This window comes from Neopsephotus bourkii, unplaced genomic scaffold (assembly GCF_033783945.1).
Source record: "Neopsephotus bourkii isolate Nb327-2 ecotype Australia unplaced genomic scaffold, CSIRO-AGI_Nbou_v1 NB_168, whole genome shotgun sequence".
NCBI lineage: Eukaryota > Metazoa > Chordata > Aves > Psittaciformes > Psittacidae > Neopsephotus > Neopsephotus bourkii.
In genome coordinates, this window is record NW_026900684.1 from 11,699,409 (window position 1) to 11,721,203 (window position 21,795).

General features: G+C 37.7%; 1 protein-coding gene across 4 annotated transcripts in view; it reads left to right on the top strand.

Annotated features, from left to right (window-relative positions):
- The first annotated feature begins 402 nt into the window (after positions 1 to 402).
- DDX60 (DExD/H-box helicase 60) overlaps positions 403 to 21,795 on the top strand; it is a 45,239-nt gene continuing 23,846 nt past the window's right edge. For 3 of the 4 annotated variants that reach the window (XM_061372960.1, XM_061372978.1, XM_061372987.1), the window contains exons 1-19: positions 403 to 503; positions 1,151 to 1,201; positions 1,704 to 2,059; positions 2,194 to 2,254; positions 3,933 to 4,110; positions 4,242 to 4,583; positions 5,041 to 5,148; positions 5,752 to 5,913; positions 6,770 to 6,928; positions 7,439 to 7,580; positions 8,660 to 8,821; positions 10,171 to 10,273; positions 11,210 to 11,325; positions 13,589 to 13,752; positions 14,727 to 14,979; positions 15,795 to 15,958; positions 18,041 to 18,193; positions 20,028 to 20,177; positions 20,958 to 21,077. In XM_061372960.1, the coding sequence (XP_061228944.1) occupies positions 1,711 to 2,059; positions 2,194 to 2,254; positions 3,933 to 4,110; positions 4,242 to 4,583; positions 5,041 to 5,148; positions 5,752 to 5,913; positions 6,770 to 6,928; positions 7,439 to 7,580; positions 8,660 to 8,821; positions 10,171 to 10,273; positions 11,210 to 11,325; positions 13,589 to 13,752; positions 14,727 to 14,979; positions 15,795 to 15,958; positions 18,041 to 18,193; positions 20,028 to 20,177; positions 20,958 to 21,077 (2,886 nt within the window). In that variant the 5' untranslated portion in view covers positions 403 to 503; positions 1,151 to 1,201; positions 1,704 to 1,710. The remainder of the gene's footprint in view (positions 504 to 1,150; positions 1,202 to 1,703; positions 2,060 to 2,193; positions 2,255 to 3,932; positions 4,111 to 4,241; positions 4,584 to 5,040; positions 5,149 to 5,751; positions 5,914 to 6,769; positions 6,929 to 7,438; positions 7,581 to 8,659; positions 8,822 to 10,170; positions 10,274 to 11,209; positions 11,326 to 13,588; positions 13,753 to 14,726; positions 14,980 to 15,794; positions 15,959 to 18,040; positions 18,194 to 20,027; positions 20,178 to 20,957; positions 21,078 to 21,795) is intronic. The other variant, XM_061372969.1, reaches the window with a different exon arrangement.

Here is a 21,795-nt window from a genome sequence, read left to right on the forward strand (position 1 = left end):
CCGACCGCCGGCGACGCCTTAAAACCCAACCGGGCTGCGAAGCGGGCGGTGTCAGCAGGCTTTGTTGGAAGTTGTGGTTAGATTGCCTTTAGGTCTGGGGCTGAGACTGGGATTCGGGTTAGGGCTGGAGTTGGGTTTTGTTTTGAGGAGGGTGATTTGTTTGGGTTTGCACTGGGGCTGCAGTTGGTTTAGGGCTAGAGAGGTGGCTGGACAGCATGTAGGGTGGACTTTGTGGGCAGCAAGGGAGCACTCTTCAGGATGGAGGGGTGCTGGCAGGATGTCAAAGCCACCTGGTTGTCTCTGCCCACACTATAGCCCCAGGTGTTGATATGTTAGTGCAGAAAAAGCAGGGATGTAGCAAAGTATTTAAGCCTTTTTTTTTTTTTTTCCTTTTCTCTTTGACAGATGCAGTTTCGTTTTAAGAACATCTGACTTTACGTTTTCAGATATGGAGAGTCACTCTTGTTTAGGAGATTGCTAAAGTAGTGGTGGCCATTTCCTAGGTAAGTGACAATTTCAGCATGTAGAAATGTTCATCCCAAAATGGTGTTCTCGAGCCGTTGATGTAGCTTTTTCAATTTAGATAATAAAGTGAAGAAAAGGTTCAGGTCTATTGCTGCCTTGACAAAAAGTACATAGGCAGGTACACAAAAGGTGGTTTTGTGCAGCTGTATGTATATAAATAGTTATATTGTGTGAAAACTGTAAAGTTATGTTAAGCACATCACTGTAATATAGCACAATGTACAGTATTTTGCAAGTAGATAATGAAAATGTTTTTGTTTCTATGTAATTTTATTTGGTAGGGGCTTTAAGACAAGGTGACAATCAGAAAGAAAATGGCAAATTAGTTTTGAGTTCGTGAAATCTGAAAAACAGGTTGCACTTTAGTTTCTTTTGTTAGTTTTTAAAGAGGTTATTTTAGATATCTAAAAAAGACATCTAAATAGTCTTTTTATGGTCTCAGGAAAAAGAAGGATAAACATAATCTGTGACATATGAGTATTGCAATGGGAGATGCTACAACAATGAATACTGCATGAGGCCATTACTTTGAACAGAAACTAGGGAAAACTGAAGTTGTAAGAAGTGATCTGATGTGATAGGGATTGTGTAGGGTATCCCAAGCTGCTTGTTCTTTTGCTCAGAGGAACTGAACATCGTGACCTTGTTAGGTGGGGTGTTATGCTAACCATTACAGGTGAGTTACTCAAGATTTGAGAGAATCCTACTCTTGGCAGGAGGGAGAGGGGGATAATTGAAAATTGATTAAAAAGTGGGGTTGATACCAAACAATGGTTACTCCCATCACACAATGAAGATGTTGTGGCATTCCTAATTGTGACTAGACTAATTGTGACATGGATCATTCCCTGGAGTGTGCCATGTAGATATAGCCAATACGGCAAATTATGACCAACCCCTCAAGGGTCCTTTCAGGCAAAACCCAAAAGAGATACTTAATGTTCCTCTTAGGTAAACTTTAAGAAAGACAAAAGCTGATGTTTTCCTTACAAGTCATAAAAATATATATTGAATTTTAAAGTGAATAAATGTCTCAATGGGATGTTCATGAAATACTTTCTTTAAAGTTTTATTCCAGCATGATTAAAAAGTAGATAATGGTTGAAGCTTCAGAGCATACCCTGTTCCCTGAAAGTTATCTCTTGATTGATTAGAGTTTTCATCTTTTGAATGCCAAGATCTGTGATGGATTTCAAGAAAGTTGTTCATAATGCTGCAAACGAGAATGCTCAATATGACGATGTGGATAGCGAGTGTAGCAACAGTGAGAAAATTGACTTCATTCCGGCAAAGGAAGATAAAGAGAGTGGGTGTACAAGTGACAGTGCTGGGCACGATGAGCCTGGTGACAAAACAGATGCAGCTGTTGAGCGAATGCTTAAAGAAGAGGAAGACAGAGAAAAAGAAGCTGAAGACATAGACTACAGTAAGGCTTATGGCATCGTGAAAACTGGAGAAGGGAAAGAGCAGGCATCGCAAACTGAAGGCGAGGAGTTCAGAATTCTCCATCATGAATGTGATTCTCAAAGTCCTGGTGAGGAGCTGTTACTAGCTTATGCTCATGTCCTTGGCTTTTATTGCAGGGTCTTAACTTTTGACTCTGTTGTAATTAATAGATGGGTTATGGTTATATGGTTCTATCAATAACCATGTATGTGTTTATTTTAGGAATAAGAAAATGCCTTGAATATCTGAGACTACACATGTGGTCATCCCTATCAAGAGCTGAGTAAGTACAGTGGGATTCATGGAAAGAAATTTAATAAATGGTAATAAAAATGGTTTCTTTGGATTAAATAGATATCACAGTGTAGTACCCCTCAGAGAAAGAACATATGTGCTTATCCCCTAGGTTTGTGGAAAATCAGGACACTGGAAGCATGTTTAGGATTCCATACTTCCTCTATATGAAGGAAGATTCCTAATGTAACAGAAAGACTGCCCAAAGAGTAGAGATTGTCTGCACATTTTGGGACCTGATCTACAATTTAATCTGTTGCTACTTTTTTTTTTTTTTCAAATTACCTTTTTTTTTTTTTAAGATCTTTCCTCGTATGGTTTAGGTCTACTATTTTTATAGTGTTTAAAACAGTTTTTCAACAAAAATTTCCATTTCATATATACCTTCCTTGGTTTTGTTTGTCAGTTTTCATGCATGATCTTCTGCATCTCCAGATTCTGGTTCCTTTCCCTGCTTGATATGGAAAAGTATTAGCAGTAGTAACATTCACATTGACAGTGAAATGTTGCCTCTGCATTCTGGAGCTGACTTGCTGAAGAGATTAGTATGAATTAAAGGCAGACAATTTACATGTATAAGATGGAAGTTTACATAGGTTTTCTTCATAGAAGGCTACTCATTGCATCAGATAACAAACTGGGCCTGTAAGCCAGAGGCTGATTTTCCCAGTGGAAAGGAAAGCTGGACCTTCGCAGGTGTGGATCCAAGGTGATGTGTATCAGGCATTTTTGACAGCCTTGAAGAAAACAATCATGGTCTTACTGTTACAGTATGGCTGTTCCCATAAATGCATTAGCATTGTAACAGACAGTGTAGTATGTAATAGACAAACACAAGAGCAGAGAACCTCTACTAGAAGGTCTTGCTTCTTCTTCATTTGGACCTGCAAAGTTCTTCTGACGCCTTGGTCTGTCGTGGATAAAACATTGTACCCATGGGCTTTGATGGATTTTGAAGAGCTGTAGAACACAGTCAATTCCCAAGATATATTAAAAGCTACTGAGGTGCTGTCTGTTTATATTTGCCATCTCCAGTGCAGAGGGTTTGTTTCAAGCTTGAACTAAGACTGGTTAATGTAAATTTTATCAACTTTCATAGTTTTCTGAAACAGGAAGGGGGTGAAGACTTCTTTTAATTCTTTAGTCTCTTGAAGAAATGCATTGCGATTGGATTCTTCTTGCTATTAAGGTATTTTTCTTCCCATAAACATTCCTTGGGTGAGGAAGGTAGTTGTCATTGTCATGATGACTGTTGATAACCCACTTGCTATTTTTAGCTGGAAACTCAGGGAGGAAGGTTCTCAAAATATATTTTGTGGTTATCTCCTGTGGGGTATTTCTTGGAGCAGACAACACTTTCCACATAAGCAGGCGTGGACAAGAGGTGCCACAGGAGTCACAGAAGCCTCGGGTACTACATAAGTGTCATGAGTTGTAAAGGAGACAATTGCTAATACATTCAATAACTGAAAGATTTGAAGGCTAGTTAGGACTAACCTTAGATCCAAGAAGGATGGTTTGCCTTTGATTTAATTTATACATTTAATCTTTAATTGTTTTAATGAACAAAAACATTTAAAATTTGTTAGTAAGCAATTTTTTTCTGTCTCATGTTCGTGACTTTTCTTGGACTAATGCTGTGTATATGCTATTTCTTTATCTTTCAGATATGTCAGCCTGTTAAAAGACTTTGTTGAGTCTGAATTCTTTGTGATAGATGGGGATTCCTTACTACTTATGTTTTTAGATGAGAAAACACAATATCTGAACTTCTTCTATCGAATTGAATGCTTCCTGCAGGATTTCACTGAAAAAGGAGCAAAATATGTCATTGCTTTCTTCAAGGTACTGAAGAAGTAACATTTGCTGTTTAAACCACTACACTCCTTCAAAACCGTATGCTTGATTTGATTAGGAAACTGCTCATCGTGTCAACATATGTAACCAAATAATTTCATTGTTTTTATTTCCCACAGGATGCAGAACAGATGTACTTTCCGTATCCTCATTTTCTTTTTTTACGTACTGCGTTAATAGAACACCTGAGGCATAACACAAGCATCACTGTTCATACTGAATTTTCCAATTGTTTATCATCCCAATGGGAGGTTTTCCTGAAGAAAAGCTATCCTTACTTCATCATTGTATCTGACATAGGACTGAGCTCTCTCCAGACAGACTACTTGTCTATTTTAATTGCTCATTCACTGTCAAAGAAAATCAATGTTGTGCTCACTTCAGGACAGGAGTATGATACTCTTAGAGTTTATGGATATCATGTTCAGAGTCTGTATAAGCACAGATTATTTTTTGTAAAGGTGAGTTACACAACTTTTTTGTCAGCTTGCATTAACAGTGTTAGTCCTTCTTAACAGATTTGATGAAGATATCTCAGTGTATTTTACATACTAAAATTATAAAGCACTGATATGTTTCTTTACTGGTCTTGAAATCCTTAACAGGTAAGGATTTGATGGCAAATTCCTGCTTTGTTCTCTATCGTCTCATTTCACATTCCTGTTAACTTAAAACAAGATAGTCTCAAATACAGCCTTTCCCTGATCTTCAGTACTACATGTCTTAGTTGACTTGTAATATGCTAGACAAAGACTAGCATCTAGGGCAGAGATGTGATTTTTGTAAGATTTTATTTAGAGTAGATGTTTCTTGAAGGCTGAAGATTAACATGTCTAAACTGTTTCTGTCTGTGGCTAGTAGTGCCTGATGCATTGTATCTATTTACTTTTGCATATAACCGACTTCTGCACTTCTCAGTATGGACAAGATCTGCAATGTACCTATGGAAACCTAGTCAAGTGTAAAGAACCAGTTATGTGTCTATATGGTCATTTCAAGCTGAGCCTGAATAGCATACGAAAGGAGGTAACTTGACCTCTTTGACCCTTTTTCTTTTTTCAGCTTGGGCTGGCTGTCCTTCGTTCCTTTACCCAAAATTCTCTACTCGCCAGAACTGGGGACTCTCTTCCTTATCCTGAAGTGACACCCTGAGTCTGAGAAAGTCTCCTTTATGCCCAGTCTTCTTCACAGAAGCTTGAAACTGTTTCTTTCCTTAAAGTTCATTCAAGTAGGATGGTTCAGCTGGAAACTGATCCACGGGGTGCTGTTTAAGGGTAGCTGTCTGGCAGAAGATGGGAACCAGCCCATTCGGCAGAAATCACCATCTGGTCCAGCAAGATGATTTTTTTTCAGTCCAGAGAATGAGGGCCTTGAGGGGCAGAAATAGGGCCCTGCGCAGGTGGGAGGAGGCCCCAGAAGTCAGACAGAGACTGTCAAGGCTGTTGGTGCCCTTGAGGACATGACAAAAAAGGGCTGTTTTGACTAATGTTTGTGCCCACGTTTTCTTCTGTAATTTTCATGTCCTTTTTTAATCTTCTCTGGTGGTTATTAGTAAAGAATAAGACTTGTCCTTCTTTTTGTAATTTTTATTATAGCAGTCGTGTGCTATTCATAATGTTATGACAACAGGTTCACCAGAGTGTCTGTCTATTGAAACAATTGTGGCCTAAAGGATCTGACATCCGGCGTGTGGTCTGTGTTCTTGCTTGTGCTGTGGGATTAAAAATATACAGCAACGTGTTGGAAAATGCAAGTAATTCCGTGGGAACAAAGAAAAAGCAATCAGCAAGAGTAAGAATTTTTTCAGGTATCTTTTCAGCGTAGTGACTATATACATTTTGCTAGCAGAAGAGGCGACTGTCCTAGATCTCAAGCTGAAGAGGTATCCAGATGCTTCCTTTGTTGACTATGCTCTCTAAGGGGTCTGGTTTAGATAATTACTGTGGCCACAGCTTTTTCCAAAGGAGCATGGTCAGTCTGTGGGTGTCACTGTGCCCGCTGCCACAGTGACTACTTCTAGGGAAAGCTTTACCTGAGGAGCAGTTATTCCCACAGGGAATTTTACCTTAGAAGATAGTTGTGCTCATTGTTTTTAGTTCCCTAACACTCAGTGGCATACTGGATTTTACAAAAAAGTAACCTTTTCTTCAAGGTAGCAGGATGTTTCAGAAAAACACCTTTCTTTCTACATGTCATGGCATCATTTTTGAGGCCATACTACAAGCCTTGTATTTTCATCAAATTAACACAGATGCAATATCAGTAATAATTTGATAGACACTTATTTAGTGGACTACAAGGATAGCTAAAAGTGGATTTTTATACAGACATTTTGCTATGCAGTTGAGAAAAGAATACAGACCCGTCTCCAGATAGTAGCCTTTATTCTTAAAATAACATTTCTAGTCAGACACACTGACAGTTGTTTTTTGTCTTGATTTTCATAGTCATATTCTTTTCAGAAAAGATTTTTTTTTTACATTATTAACTGAATGTTCAGCTTGACTTAAGTGAATCCAGTAATGATGACAATGCACAAATTGTTTAAATATGTCAAAATTATTACCTGCTTTAAGCTGCTTTAGAGGTGAACACAGTTACTTTACTGAAGGATGTGGTCAACTTTTTATGTGTCATTTCTCAACAGGGAAGAAGTAAACCGTTATCTCCAAAAGAAGCAGCTGACCTCTGTAGACTGCAATGTCTTGCAGTGACTTTTCTTCTTCATATGCCTCTTTCACAGAGAGCTCAGATTAGGATCATGAAATCGTGCTGGACTAAGCAAGTTTTACCATTAATAAAAATGGTATGTGTAGCACTGTCTTACTTCCCTTGTCATCGGGTGTAGTTGTTAATTCAGTTTTCATTTTCCTTTATATGCTAATTTAGTCATTTGAGGAGATCAAAGAGCATAATGTACCTGCTGAAAACAAGCCTTACCTGATTTGGGAATCTTGTCAGCCTCAGTTCAGTGGGGTTAGGAGAATGTTTGGGGTAATACGTTATATTTGAACTCTCTTTAGACCTCTCCAGTTAGACAGAGTTAGTGTTAGTGTTAGGCTATTGGGCTAGATGGACATTTTGGTCTCATCCAGTATGAGAATTTTGATGGCAGGCCTTTTTCTTGTTTAAAGTTAGTTATTGTAGTGCAGGAGAACAGTGAAGGCAGTTTCATTCTTGCAGAGAAGTCAAAAGGCAGTGTGTTGTTTTTTTATGTCAGCAGAACCAAGGTAGTTAACCCTGCTTTGGAGTTGCTGTGATCTCTCCACATGAAAAGGTGCTCCCTAAGAATTAATTATTTGCTTTATTTTAACAGCAACAATTGTGTATGCATTTTGCTCTGACACAGCTAAGCAATACAAATGATTGGAAATTGGATTTAACTTACCTGCCTGACTTAAATGATGATTCACTGCTCATAAATCTTGCATATTATTATGAGGTCGAATACAATAAAGGTATTTATCTTTGAACAGTTTACTTATCTTTCTAATTCCAGTAAGCTGCAAAATGAAAATGAAACTGCTTGTACAAGGAGAAGTGAGCACAGTTTTCTAATTACCCATGCAATAATGGATACGTTTTATGGCATAATAGGGAAACCAAGTCTAGAAGATCACTTGTGAAAGTGTCCTTCACCAGTACTCATTCAGAATGCTTTACCATATCTTGTCTTTGATGTACCATCTGGACTTAAGCAGAGAAAGAGTGGTATAGCATAGGCAGTAAGAGCTCTAGATCACTGTTATTAAGTATTCTCAAACATTTGTTTTTTTCACCAGCTTTCTGTCTGTTTCATTTTGTCTTAGTGCAACACAGAATGGAAATCAGATACTATACTGTCACTGTGACATTGGGTAATATTTTAAATTTCAGATGAGATTGATTCAGACAAAGTCATATATTGGTTCATAAATACATGAATTTGGGAGCCAGAGCTTTAAGAACACCATCAGGTGTGTTAAGATTCACAAAACAGTTACAAAATCTGACAGAGCAAGGAAGTAGGGAAAAATATAAGTAGCAGATGTTCTTAACAGAGTAATTCTGTTTACCTGGAATCCTCTGGCATGAGTTTGTCTGGTTGTAAACCATAACACTTTCTTTATGTGTCTAGTCAGAAGATGTCCTTTATGTACTTCAATAAAGCAAGTGTAAAGGAATTTTTAAAGGAAATATAAATTAGGAGTATGAAATGTAATACCTATTATTGGACACTAAAAGGAAAACTCAAGGTCCTAACCTGCAGGAGGGTGCGAGAAACTCTTCTTTAGCTGTGGAGCTTGCAGATATTTAAATCTGATGTTTTTGGCAAAACACATGTTTTTGGTATATTTACTTAGTTATACCCTGGGCTATTAAAAACTGTGAATGCATATCATTCTGTTCTAAATTGTTTTGATGACCAAAGAAATTGAATAAGGCTGAAGTCTGTGTCTGGTGATGCATAGGTGAATAGATAGGCTCTGTTTGAGGAAACTTAACTTTAAAGTGCCTTTTGTTTTTTTCTTTCCCTCTTTCTTGCATCCTTGTTCAGGATTAAAGTTCAAAAAGGAATTGGGGAAAAAAATGGAAGATGAATACCAATGTTTATGGGACACTGTAACAAAATTGGCTGTGCAATGCTGTCTTGGAGACGCTTTCCCAGTACGAAACACCTCCCAACCATTTCTTGATCAGAAACATACATCTTTTACAGGTACTGGCAACTCCACATATTAGAGAGTTAGAAGCATGATCTTTGTTGCTATCGCTAAAAGTTCTAGCAGTAGTGATCTGATTTTATCCTGATCACAAATCTTATCCATGCTTCATGGATCATCTCTTCCTTCCTTTCAACCCACTAGCAAAACTTACTGCTGATGCTAAAATGTGACGAGGCCTTATAGGTAAAATTCTGACTCTAAAGTAGACAACACAAGTGTTGTTACTGATTTCAGTAGGAATTTGGTTTAGTTCCATGATTGCTAGCCCAAATCTATTGTATGTAGTATGAAAAACATTATAAGTATAATACAAATAATAGTAAAAAGCATTGTAATTAAAGTAATGATTATGCTGCAGGAAGAATGACTCTGAAGAGCATCCTTGTGTATGTTGATATAGGATTATAGAGATATTGGGTATAGGAACAGCAAACTAAGTTAAATAAACAATTGTTACCCTAATGGCAGAGTCCAGACATTACTGTAGCTCACATTACAATCCTTGAGGATTGTAGAAATCGACTTGCCCATAAGTGTGTTAAACTAAACAAGTATCCTGTTTAGTAACCTGTAATTGGGGAGCTGCAAAGTTGACTCAGATTAGTTTATTCCCTCACTTACGAAATCTGTTCTGAACATCTGAAAGGAGTAGATGGAGATTTTTGCCTGATATCTGACATTTCTTGAGAACCAGTTTAGTTACAACCTTCAAAAGTCCGGTTTCATCTTAAGAAGGAAATTCAGTAGAAGCTGGAATATAATATTACTGAAGTTTGTGGGTATTCTTCTGCTAGTTTCAAAGCGGGTAAAGTGGACTCTAGTGGGCAAATAGCACCCAGTTTCTTTGTTATCTTTGGGATATTAAAACCTCTTCTGGTAAAGCATTTGTGTTGCCCGTTTCTGGGCTTCTTTTGGATGCCCTGGAGACTGAAGTTGTGGCTAGACTTCAAATGTGGGAAGGATGAACAATGCTACATGTCATCTCCAGTCATCTAATGCAAGTGCTTTTGAAAGTGCATATTTAGGAGACTGTGTTTTTCATGGAATTAATGCAGAAAGTAGATGCCTGTGAGACGGGATGGGTTGTCGCATTCAATATGTTAATGTAAGTGTCTAAAATGGATTATGAAAATATCTGCTTGGAAGCATAATGATGTCTGCTTCTTTTTTCTTCCCATTCTTGAGAAGAAACAGGAAAAGGGGAAGTAGTCAAGTGCTGCTCCCTTGTAGCAAATTTTGCTTTACAGACTTCAAAATGTAACTTGACAGAATTTTCAAGTATGATATGCAATTATATGTAGTCTTAACTAAACAATATTAATTTTTTTTTTACACTGTAAAGAGTATGACAGAAAAATTTCCAACATTGGACTAATCTCAGTGAAATCTGGTCTTGTTGAAGCTTATGCTGGAGATGTTTTGAAAGACCTACCTGTTTTAAGAAGGTACATATATGTGAAATAACATTACACGTGCTTATTTTCTGCTTCCCTGCACTTTACATCTATGTTATGCTCGATTTGCACAAATGTAGAAGTGCTTTTGCTATGACTGGGTAAAATTTCACATTTACATATACTGGCGTAAATATTAACAGATTCAGAATGAGAACAGAGAAGAGTCAGTATGTCCGTGTTTTCCCATACTGTTATTTGCGTTATAGTCTTTGACTCTTATTTTACATTTTGTAACTGTTTTTCTAAATGTACAATTTGTCTGTGAAAGGTCTTATTCTAAATAGCAAAGTTCAGATTGATTTCAGGAAAAGGCAAACATTAAATAAAAATACCAGAAAAGAAGAACAGATTATCCTTTACAGTTGATCTGCTTGTGGAACTGGTTTCTGTGCTGCACAATGGGTGTTTTTTTATACAGCGTGCAAGTTATCTAGTTGCATTCTGTGATTGATCTGTATAAAAGTAAGTGGCAAACTGGGATTTTGCTTTTTTTGTTAGTAATTATTTCTGAAAAACTGAGGGAAGACAAGCCCTAGAAAGCTGAGTAATATTCAGGGATCACCGTTTCCAAGCTCAGGAGCAATGCTTCCTGACAAAGAGGAAGGTTGCCCAGAGAAGCTGTGGGTGCCCCATCACTGGCAGTGCCCAAGCCCAGGATGGGGGCTTGGAGCAACCTGGTCTGGTGGAGGGCATCCCTGCCCATGGCAGGGAGTTGGAACTGGATGATCCTTTCCAACCCAAACCATTCTGTAATGTCAATATATTGACACAGTACATTTAGAATAGAATTAAACTCTGGATTGGTTTTCTGCCGCAGTAAAATTGTCCTTTGATAAATACACTTTTTTAATGCCTTGAATGTTTTATTAGAGGTGCCAGAAGACACTTGTAATTTATGCTCTGTTTAACTTTTGTGTATTTTAGCAATGATCCTGCAGTTACTTCACTTACTAAATACAGGGAATTTGATGAGCTTCGTCACTGGCATTCTGGCAGACCTTTGACTGAGGAATATGAGCGAGTACAGTGCACTGCTGATGGTAAGAAGAACTAACACAAAACCCATGTGTCTGTGTTGGCTAGAACAATATTGTGAAGGTTATTGTGGTTTTGTAAAAGGACTTCTCATTTCAGGTAATAGTTGCAGCTCTACAAATACTTGCCAAACCAGAGCTACTGCAATAACTAAATGCTGATGTACCTGTGCATTGTGTGTATGCATTGTGTATTATGTTAAATAGGTCTAACAAATATAACAGAATGAGCACTTGGGCTAAGATGCTCATGATACATTCCCTTTTGCTTGTAAAATGCATCACAGATTTGTATAAGCAAACTATGTACATGTGGAGTTTAATGTGTAAATATATGGTTTGAGTAATGCTTAGTAAGCACATCCATACAGGTGCAAAACCTGCTCAAACGTTTGCACAGTGCCTGCATAGCCAATCTTATCTTCAGAGAACAGAATTAAAATAAATAAAAGAAGTTGTGGTTTAACCCCAGCCTGCAACTAAGCACCACAGAGCCACTTTCTTACTCCCCCACCATGGTGGGATGAGGGAGAGAATCAGAAGGGTAAAAGTGAGAAAATTTGTGAGTTAATGACAGTTAAAGACAGTTAAAGCAAAGGCCACATGCACAAGCAAAGAAACACAAGGAATTTGTTCACATCTTCCCATGGATTTCAGGTGTTTAGCCATCTCCAGGAGAGCAGGGCTCCATCATGTGTAAGAGTTACTTGGGAAGACAAATGCCATTGCTCCAAACATCCCACCACCCTTCCTTCTTTTTCCCCCAGATTTGTATGCTGAGCATGGCACCGTGTGGTATGGAATATCCCTATGGTCAGTTGGGATCAGATGTCTGGGCTGTATCCCCTCCCATCTTCTTGCACACCCCCAGTCTCCTCATTGCTGGGGTGGAGTGAGAAGCACAAAAGGCATTGACTCTGTAAGCACTGCAGATCAGCAACTAAAACATCCCTGTTCAGCACAAATCCAAAACACAGCCCCATACGAGCTACTGTGAAAAAAATTAACTGTATCCCACTGAAACTATCATGGAAGTAAATAAAAGTTGTTTGTATCATGATTTTTCACGTTATGCACTACAGTTCACTGTAAATGTTTTCCAGGTTCAGATGCTAAAGTCATTGACTTAGCTTTTATTTGAATATGTACATGAAATTAAGTATCTGATACTGTACGTACCAGCAGGTACACAAAACTTTCTCTCAAAGATGTTCCTATCATCTATTGTGTCATATGGTGATTTAAACTGTGAAAAACCTACCAGGGGTTGAGAAGTCATGGATTACTGTTGGTAGTTCCAGTACTACTTATGGTTTTCATTCAATGACTTAGAAATGTTGTTTCCTGGTGGGCATTTGCACCACTTGACCTGTGAAATCAGGGTTCCCTCTGCCCGTCTTTCTGACTGGATGAATTTTTGCCTTCTTCTGTGCACTGTGATTTCATTGGGAAGTTTGGAGAGCATAGCCTGTGAAATAATGATTAGAGCACCTTCTGTAACATTGGAATTGAAGGTTTATGTCTATCCATTCTAGCTGAAGAGAGGGCCCTATCTCTCCTGTGCCTTGTGTGAATGCGCTAAATGCTGGCATGTATAACCTCAGTGTGTCTTACGAAAAACAGAAATATCAGAAACCAAATCATCATTTTGATTTTTAGGGCAGAGAGAAGTACTTAGGCCTGAGTGTGAAAGTGTGATAGAATCATAGAATCGTAGAACAGTTAGGGTTGGAAAGGACCTCAAAATCATCTAGTTCCAACCCCCCTTGCCATGAACAGGGACACATTGCCCTAAACCCATGTGCTCAATTCAGTATCTTCCATTGGCTAACATAATTGTTCTTCCAGCATTTATTTATGCTCTGATGATGGACTCTTGCTTTCATGGCGAAGACTTCACTTTCTGATCATCTGAATTGACTTCAGAAGATACGTTTCTATTTTCACAGACTGTGTGAGAAGCCTAGGCATTTTTCTCAAAACAGTTACAATGTCTTTCCAGGCACCCTGCTTGTGAAGTTTTTCAGTATTTTAAACCTGTGCCTAATGTAGTTTGAATTTGAGTCCGTTGCCTGTCTCTCAGATAATTCAAAGTACTGTTGGATTTTAGTGAGTCTTAGTTGCCAGCCTCTTTCAAAATGTGGTTTTGGCCTTTAGGTCAATGAGGAAATTCTAGGAAATTTATCCATTGCCCAAATATTGTTTCTTGGAAATAGATTAGGCTGCAATTTTGTCAGAGAATTTTCCAATCAATTACATTTGTTTGCAGCAAAATCCAAAGATCCAGCAGAAAGAAGACAAATTCAGAAGTTACAGGCTTTCCGTCATTTTTATGGAAGCACTTTGGAAGGCACCGCTTCGAAACTTATTGTACATCAAGGGGATGTGTCAGGGAGTGCTAATGCTGCTGTCAAAAAAACACAAAAGAAGCATGTGAGTATATTCAAGTTGCCCTTTCCAAATCTTTTTTTCTCTTATCCAGGAAAGGATTCCTGCTATGATTACCACAGTTGAAGTTTTATGTTCTCAATGCACTGGGAGTTCTTAGTTGGAGAGGTTTAAATTGCTTTTGTAGTTCAAATTTAATTCGCTAATTGGCAAATGTATTTCTATTCCTGATTAGGAATAGTCATGAGTAATTATATTTTAACAGGCACAAGTAAATAAAAAACAAATAAATAGATAAGAACTCTAAAGGCTGATACGTTTTGGCTCATGGCCTGTATAATGTGGAGTGAAAGAAAATGAAGTTAATGAATTTAATTTAAACTGTTGAGGAATACAGGAAGAAACATTATCCAGTTATTCATTTCCCTGCACTATTTGGAAACATTCTCTATGAAAAAATCCTGTAGATACTGCAATTAATCCTAACTAGGTGAACATTTTCAGACATTACAGGGTATGTAGAATGTACTTGCATACTCATGAACAACAAATACTGAACAAGAGTAACTTGAGTACTATTTCATAATAGCCTGTACTATGGATTATAGATTATGGGCTGTCAAATTACCTGTAAATCTGTATATAAAATAACTTTAGCAGGTCAGGTTGAACTCTTAATTTTATTTAATTTATTGAAAAGCATCTCAACACAATGAGAATTACCTGTGTATAAATTAAGACAACTGCTATCTGATTTTTCCAGATTTGTGCTTTTTTATACAATTTATGAAGCTTTATACTGACTTAAAATTAAGCTTTTTTGAGGAACATATATTGGGATTCAGAAATTGTATCTCCTTCAAAATACTACTTTAAATGATTCATAAAACACAATGCATCACACAGATTAATTGAAAACTATAATGTACCTGCTATGATTGAGTTTATGAATTAGCTTTTTTAGATGATACTTGCACACAGTGATGGTTAGTGCTAAATAATTTCATTTTATTGGATAGAAAAGTAAAGCAGAAATAATTGCAGAGGAAAACAACAGGCGACTAAGAGCTAAAGAAGAAAAGAAAGAAGAAGAGCAATGGAAAGCCTTGTGTATACGAACTGAAAAAGAAATAAAAGCAGATGTGACTGGTGGAATAAATAATTTGGAGAAGCTTCTCAAGACCCTTAAAACTAAATCTGTGAAGTTCAGTGTAGAAATGACAGGACTGTCTGCCTGTTTAGAGGTGTGGAAGGAGCACTGCAGAACTCAAGGTATGATAGCCAAATTAATGTTCATTTTTCAGCTTCCATTCCCTTTCATCAAGAGTGGCTGACTTTGGACATTCTCAGCTGGAATAAAGATGTGTAAATACAGCCCTCTTTCAGTAGCATGGAAGGTGGTTTTAACAGACTCTGGTCCACTCTTGCAATTTGAAGATCCTTTGAGTCAGCTGTAAGGTAGCCAATGAACTTAGATTGTAGATATTTTTCTGTTTTGCTTTGTAGATGTTGCATACATAATTAATTTTATTGTATATATCTTTAATGTTTATGTATTGTGCACACTAAATGCATCTATATTGCAGTAGATTGTGTAATTAGCTGAGGTGGTTAGCTCAGCATTATCTGATGACAATGTGTACAGAAATCTGAACTGCTGTGGTTAGTGGCCTCCTGTTTACCAGAATTAACCTGTTCAGTCCATACACTCAGTCAGGAGGGTCCAAACACACACTGCTTTAAATGTGTTGGGGGAGCATTGTAAACACTGGACTGAAATATGTTGCTAATAAGATTGACAAATGTGTTGGTCAGGAAGGTGAAATGGGGGAGTATAGATGTCAGAAGTATGACTTCCTTTTATAACTGAGTGTGCAGAAGCAGATAGAATTATTTGGGTGGTTGGTCTTCAGTAGCACTGCTTTTTAGAGGTGGGTTGTCTTAAAATAAAATTCATTTTTTAATTGGCATAAATTTGGTTGCATGGATGAGGTCTGTCCTAAAAACACCTCATATTAGAAAATTCTCAGTGATAGGATCAGCTTCCAAATAACTGTAGGCTTTTTTTTTTTTTTTTTTTTATTAAGGTAACAAAGAGAAAGATTTAGGCAAAGCTGTTCAAGTCATGAGAAGAATTCATATTCTCCTTGAAAAATACCAAGATATGTTGGAGAAACCACATCTAGAAAAGCTGGCCAAATGTCTTAGATATCTTGGATTTGAGAATTTGGCATGCTCCCTGTCTGGCCAGGTAAGTTTATAGACTGTAATGATTCTCCTATAACAGGATCTGTAGCTGAATATCAGTAGTGCTTTCTGAAACATTTGAGTAGAGTATAGAAGATCTTTATTGAGCTTATTTTATTTTTTTATTGTGCCATAGATTTGGGAATATCTATTTTTGCTTCAGATATTAATCCTCTTTAGTTCCATGGATCATTGCTCTCCTTGATGTGAGAGCTAGCTGGCACAATAGAGCACTTCCCCTTTAGTAAACATAACTTTATATGGCTGCAAGATTAATTTGCAGCCATTGAAACAAAACCTTTCATACAAACAGGCATTAAGATTTGCTCTATGTTATGTCTGCCTGAGGCCTTAGACATCTGAGAGGTACCTGCTGTTCAGTTCATCACATCAGCTGAACTCTGCATGTTAAAAATAACTCTTAAAGCTAAGTGATGAGCAGCTGCTCTCTAACTGGCCAAAATGTGCTACTCTAGAGAGGGAAATCTTTGAAGCTGCAGTAGATGAAAACTGTTTTGTTTACTGTTATGGTATTACTGATCACCTCTGAAGGAAACAGTTTTAGATGCTACATTGCTTGTCCTTCCTAGAACAGCTGAAACCACCAGCATATACAGCAGCTATACTGAATGTGGCTCAGAAGTAATTTCTCTAAGTATTGACTTTATGCTTTTCTACATGTTAACAACGTGCCCACTGGCTGATTTAATGCTAAAAGTGGTTTGATACCTTTGTGTGTAAATGGGATGTTGATAGGGAGAGAGGATGCTTAAATGGCTCTCAGGCAGAGAGCCTCTCTCACAACCTGCAGAATATGAGGTCAGTAGCAAAATGAAGGAAGATTGCGGTGAACTGTCAGACTAATACAAATCATTAGAGTGTCTCATTTTTCAGGCACAGTAGAGTTCAGAATTTTTGGAAGCTTGTTTCTGAAAAGTATTTATCATCCTTCCTTGAGGATCAGGACTGAGGTGAGGGAGGTGGTGATTTTCTTGTAAGAAATTTTCTTCTTTTTAGGAATGGAAGTTATTCTTCTCTTTTTCTATGTAAATTCAACTAGTGTACTATGATTGTTTGCTCTTGGCAGCATTATTATTGTAAGGGTGTTTGGTGTCCCAAATGTATTATATTTCAGGATTTAGGATCTGAGGTCTCAAAAGGTCTGTTGTAAAGGTTTGTGGTGATAGAAGGGATAAGTTGGCAAGTTTAATGTCTTGCTTGGAAGGGCTAAACGTTAATCAGTGGATTTTGGATCTACTTTTGGTTTGCAGCTACTTGTTTCTGATAATTCTAGATTAAGCTTGCCAAGTTGGGGGAATTTTAGGCATAACTGCCTTTCTGGACTAACTGTAAACATTTTTTTTCAAGAAATTGAATTAAGTTTTGAAATCTCCATCCTTGGAGATAGTAAAATCTCAGCTGAACACAGCCCTGAGTGACCTGGTCTAATTGCATCTGCTTTTAGTAGTAAATTGGTTTAATTTACACCCAGACATCCCCGACAGCCTTAATTATTATGTGATTCTCATCTTTTAGTGTATGTTGTACATGTAATACTTTTCTATACGGATTTCAGGATCAGTTGTTGTAACTAGACATGTCCCTGAATATTAAATTTGGTATTTTTTAGCGTATACAGGCATTGTTTAAAAATACAATTTGGGCTTACATTCAGCCTTAACATTGAATTTCCTTTTGCAACTGTGATTCATTGCACAAGGGGTCAGGGCAGGCTGAAGTAAAGAGACATAAATATATAATGAGAAGGCTCTATCAGGCAATAGCTTAAAGAGGCTGAGCTTTGCCTGCTAGCCAGGTTTGTTACCTCTTCTGACAAGAAAAACACTATCAGCACTAGCTATGGAAGGCATACAATTTTTAGGACATAGTCTCCTTTGAAGAGATACAAGCAAAACACTGACATAAGGCTATTATGGTGTATATTTCTGCAAGAAATTATTTTGAAGTCACCTGCACTTCTGTATTTTTTTTCAAAGCTTGCAGAGTTCCACAAAGCAAAAGATGTGCCATTTTCTCAACTCTTGCTGCCTTTCAAACCAGATTGAATTTTCATTTGACCTTATAGGCAGGAGAAAGTAATGATAAGAAGATTAACAACTATGCGATCGAAGTGGGTCCAGCTCGCTTTCAGCTACAATACATGGATTATTACTTGCTCAGAGAAGAGAGACATGATCCAGATCCCCGAGTGCAACATTTCATACCTGACACATGGCAGGTAATGAGATACAAACTTTTAGCATAAAATTAATGGAAGTTACCTTTGCTTTTTTCCCCAATTTAAAAATACCCATTATTATACTACCTGTTAAAAATAGTGTTAACAAATTTAATTTTGCACTAAGTTTAACAAATTCAGATCATTTTGGACTGCATTCCTGTCGTGGTTTAAACTCAGTCAGCCACACAGTCTTGCTTGCTCACTCCCCCCCCTTTTCTCCCGCCCTACTCGTGGAGGGATGGGGGGGAGAATCAAAAGAATGTAACTCCCATGGTTTGAGATAAGAGCAGTTCAGTAACTAAGATATTACACAAACCACTGCTGCTACCACCAACAATAATGATAAGGGGAATAACAAGGGAAGAAAATACAACCACTTACCACCCACCAACCAATACGCAGCCTGACTGAGCAGTGATCTAGCCCTGCCAGGTAACTGCCCCCAGTTCTACATCCTGAGCATGACGTACTGTGGTATGGAATACCTCTTTGGCTAGTTTGGGTCAGGTGTCCTGTCTCTGCTTCCTCCCTACTTCTCTCCTCCCTGGCAGAGCATGAGACTCACAAAGTCCTTGGTCAGAGTAAACATTACTGAGCAACAGCTAAAAACATCAGTGCTGTTCCCAGGCTGAAAGTCAAAACCACAGCACTGCACCAGCTAGTAAGAAGGAGAAAAAGGACTGCTACTGCTGAATCCAGGACAATTCCATATTCTTTTTACAATGGGAGCTTTTCTAAAGAGTTTGGCATATGGAGTTCAACATAAGAAATGCTGAATCCATGGGATTTTGCTGCTTCTTACTATATTTAATGGTGGTAACACCTTATAATCTCTGGATAATCTGACTATTCATCCTCTATTCATTGTCCCCAAAGAATTATCCATATTCTGACTTGAGAAATAACTTTCCTGTCTAAAGCAGAGTAAGTCTAACTCAAAGTTTTTGTTTTTTTTTAATTACTCGACTGGGGAGGCCAACTGAATTTGCTGCTTTACATCTCCATCTCTGCAAAACAGTTGCTTGAACACCAAGTTATAACTTCGCATGTATACTGATAGAGAAAGATAGTGTTAGTACTATTTCTGTACTCTTCTGTACCCCTTCCCCCATCCTTTCACAGACCTGTGTAAGGTGGGAGGGCATAGAGGATGACAGTAATAGGGAAGGAAACAAATTAGTAAATGCTGTATAGGAGCAGAAGGGAGATTTGGACCATACTGATGTAACTGTTATAATGCAAGAAAACAAATACTGCCTTATATAAAACAAGTTTTTTAGTGTGAGGGTGTTATGAGGCACTGAAACAGGTTGCCCAGAGGACTGGTGAGTCCTCCATCCCTGACAGTGTTCAAGGCCAGATTGGACAGAGCTTTGGGGACATGGTCTAGTGTGAGGCATCCCTGCCTGTGGCAGGGGAGTTGGTGATTATCTTAAGATTCTTTCCAACCCAAACCATTCTATGGCTGTAATAATGAAGTTTTTGAAACTAAATTGTACATTGCTTAGTTAATTGATTTATTTTTTTAACTTGAATATATCCAAGTTTGGATTCAGAAAGTTTTGGTATCAGTATTTCAGACTAAATAATTGAAATAAGTTAGCGCCTGTATAGTTCCTCTTTGCTTTTTTTTTTTTTTTTCTTACTATTACCAGTGTAAGAATAAAGAATACAGTCATAAACCAGCCAGGTTAACTCTGACTTTCTCTACTCTAAAATCTATATCAAATCTATGTGCAAAAATAGGAGATGTTTACATCCAAAGGGCTGGTTTACTCAGTAAGAACTTCCTAGCAAGATACTTTGACATAAATAACTGCTTTTCTTTTAGCGGGAGCTTCTTGATACTGTAGATAATAATGAATCTGCAGTGATTGTTGCTCCCACTTCGTCAGGAAAAACATATGCATCATACTATTGCATGGAAAAAGTTCTGAAAGCAAGCAATGAAGGAGTAGTTGTTTATGTTGCTCCTACAAAGGTAAGGCTGTGTCATCCTACTACATGTTCTGTATATATGACTGATATTTCTCAGTGTGATTCTAAAACTGAAGTAGCTTGTTACACAAATCTTGTTGCTACATTTTTTTTAATTAGAAATGGAATCTTTACATTCTGTTCTATGTGTAAACACCATGTTTAAAAAAAAATGCTTAAGCTGATGTAGAGTTATTGTTTATTAATATCTGTATAGCCAATTTAAGGTCAGAAACACTAATACATACAGAAGTGCTAAAAGTAGCATTTTATGTAAATACTTAGAATGCCTCAAAACCTACCAACATGGTAAAGTAATATTTGAACAGAACAGCGACCCATCGAGTCAAGCTGTCTTTTTCACAGTAAGTTCACCATTAGAGACTTAGAGAGACAATTTATGAAATTCTAGGCAGTGGGATACTTTTTAATGAGTTAAAAACCATTTTTTCAATAGTTAAAAACTGACTTAAGTGCTGAGGCCCACTGTTTTGATTTCATCCAAAACTTATTTTGATTGCAGTGGTGTGATTTTTAGATAGTGAGTTACATGTTATTACATAACGATCTCTATGGATTGTTTTCTTTAAGCAAATATGTTAAGTACCATATCTTTTTAAAGTTAACATTGTTGACAGTCTAGAGTTAATAGACTATTACATGGTATGTATTATAGTCTAGTATGTTAATATTGGTACCAAAATGGAATGCTTTTATATGTCTCAGAACGCCATGTCTTTAGAGATACACTGTCTGCTTTTGTTAATGACCTGCTTTATTTAAGGCTCTTGTAAACCAAGTAGTAGGAACTATATACAGTCGGTTTACCAAGAAACTTCCAGATGGATTGGTAGTGTGTGGAGTCTTCACACGAGATTATCGCCATGACGTCATGAATTCTCAGGTATTTTTTATGGGTGTTTTAACACATAATAATAATGACTTACGGATTGTCTGGTTTCTGAAAATGTTAATTCTAATTACAACAATTGTGCCAATCTAAGCATACCTGTACTGCTTACCAGAAAGTTTCAGTGTATGGCATACAACCTTACCTATTCATCCTTAGGGGGCATGCAATTGATAACTTGCTCTGGTTAAAAGGAGAAACATTAAAATCCTTTGGTTGCCAGCGCACAGCAGATGCCTTACAGGATTCCAGATAGAATACATCAGTAACCCTTCCCTTGTCCACTGATGTAGTCACTCCATCATAGAAGGTCACTAGGTTGGTCTCTCTTGTAGTGGAGAGCCCAGAAATGAAGTCCAGGTGTGGCCTCATCAGTGGTGAGTAGAGGGGAATCCTGCCTTGGTTTGCCAGCAACACTCCCCCTAATGCAGCCCAGGATGCCATTAGCCTTCTTTGCTGTAAGGGCACATTGCTGCCTCATGTTCAACTTGGTATCCACCAGGACCCTCAGGTTCTTTTCTGCAGAGCTGCTTCCTAGCAGGATGGCCTCCAGCAAACAAAGTACATGGGGTTTTTCCTCTTCTGGTACAGGACTTTGTACATCTCCCTGTTGAACCTCATGAGGTTTCTGTCAGCACATTTCTCCAACCTAGGTCCTTCTGGATGGCAGCATGAGCCTCTGGCATATCAGCTGTTCCTCCTAGTTTGTCAT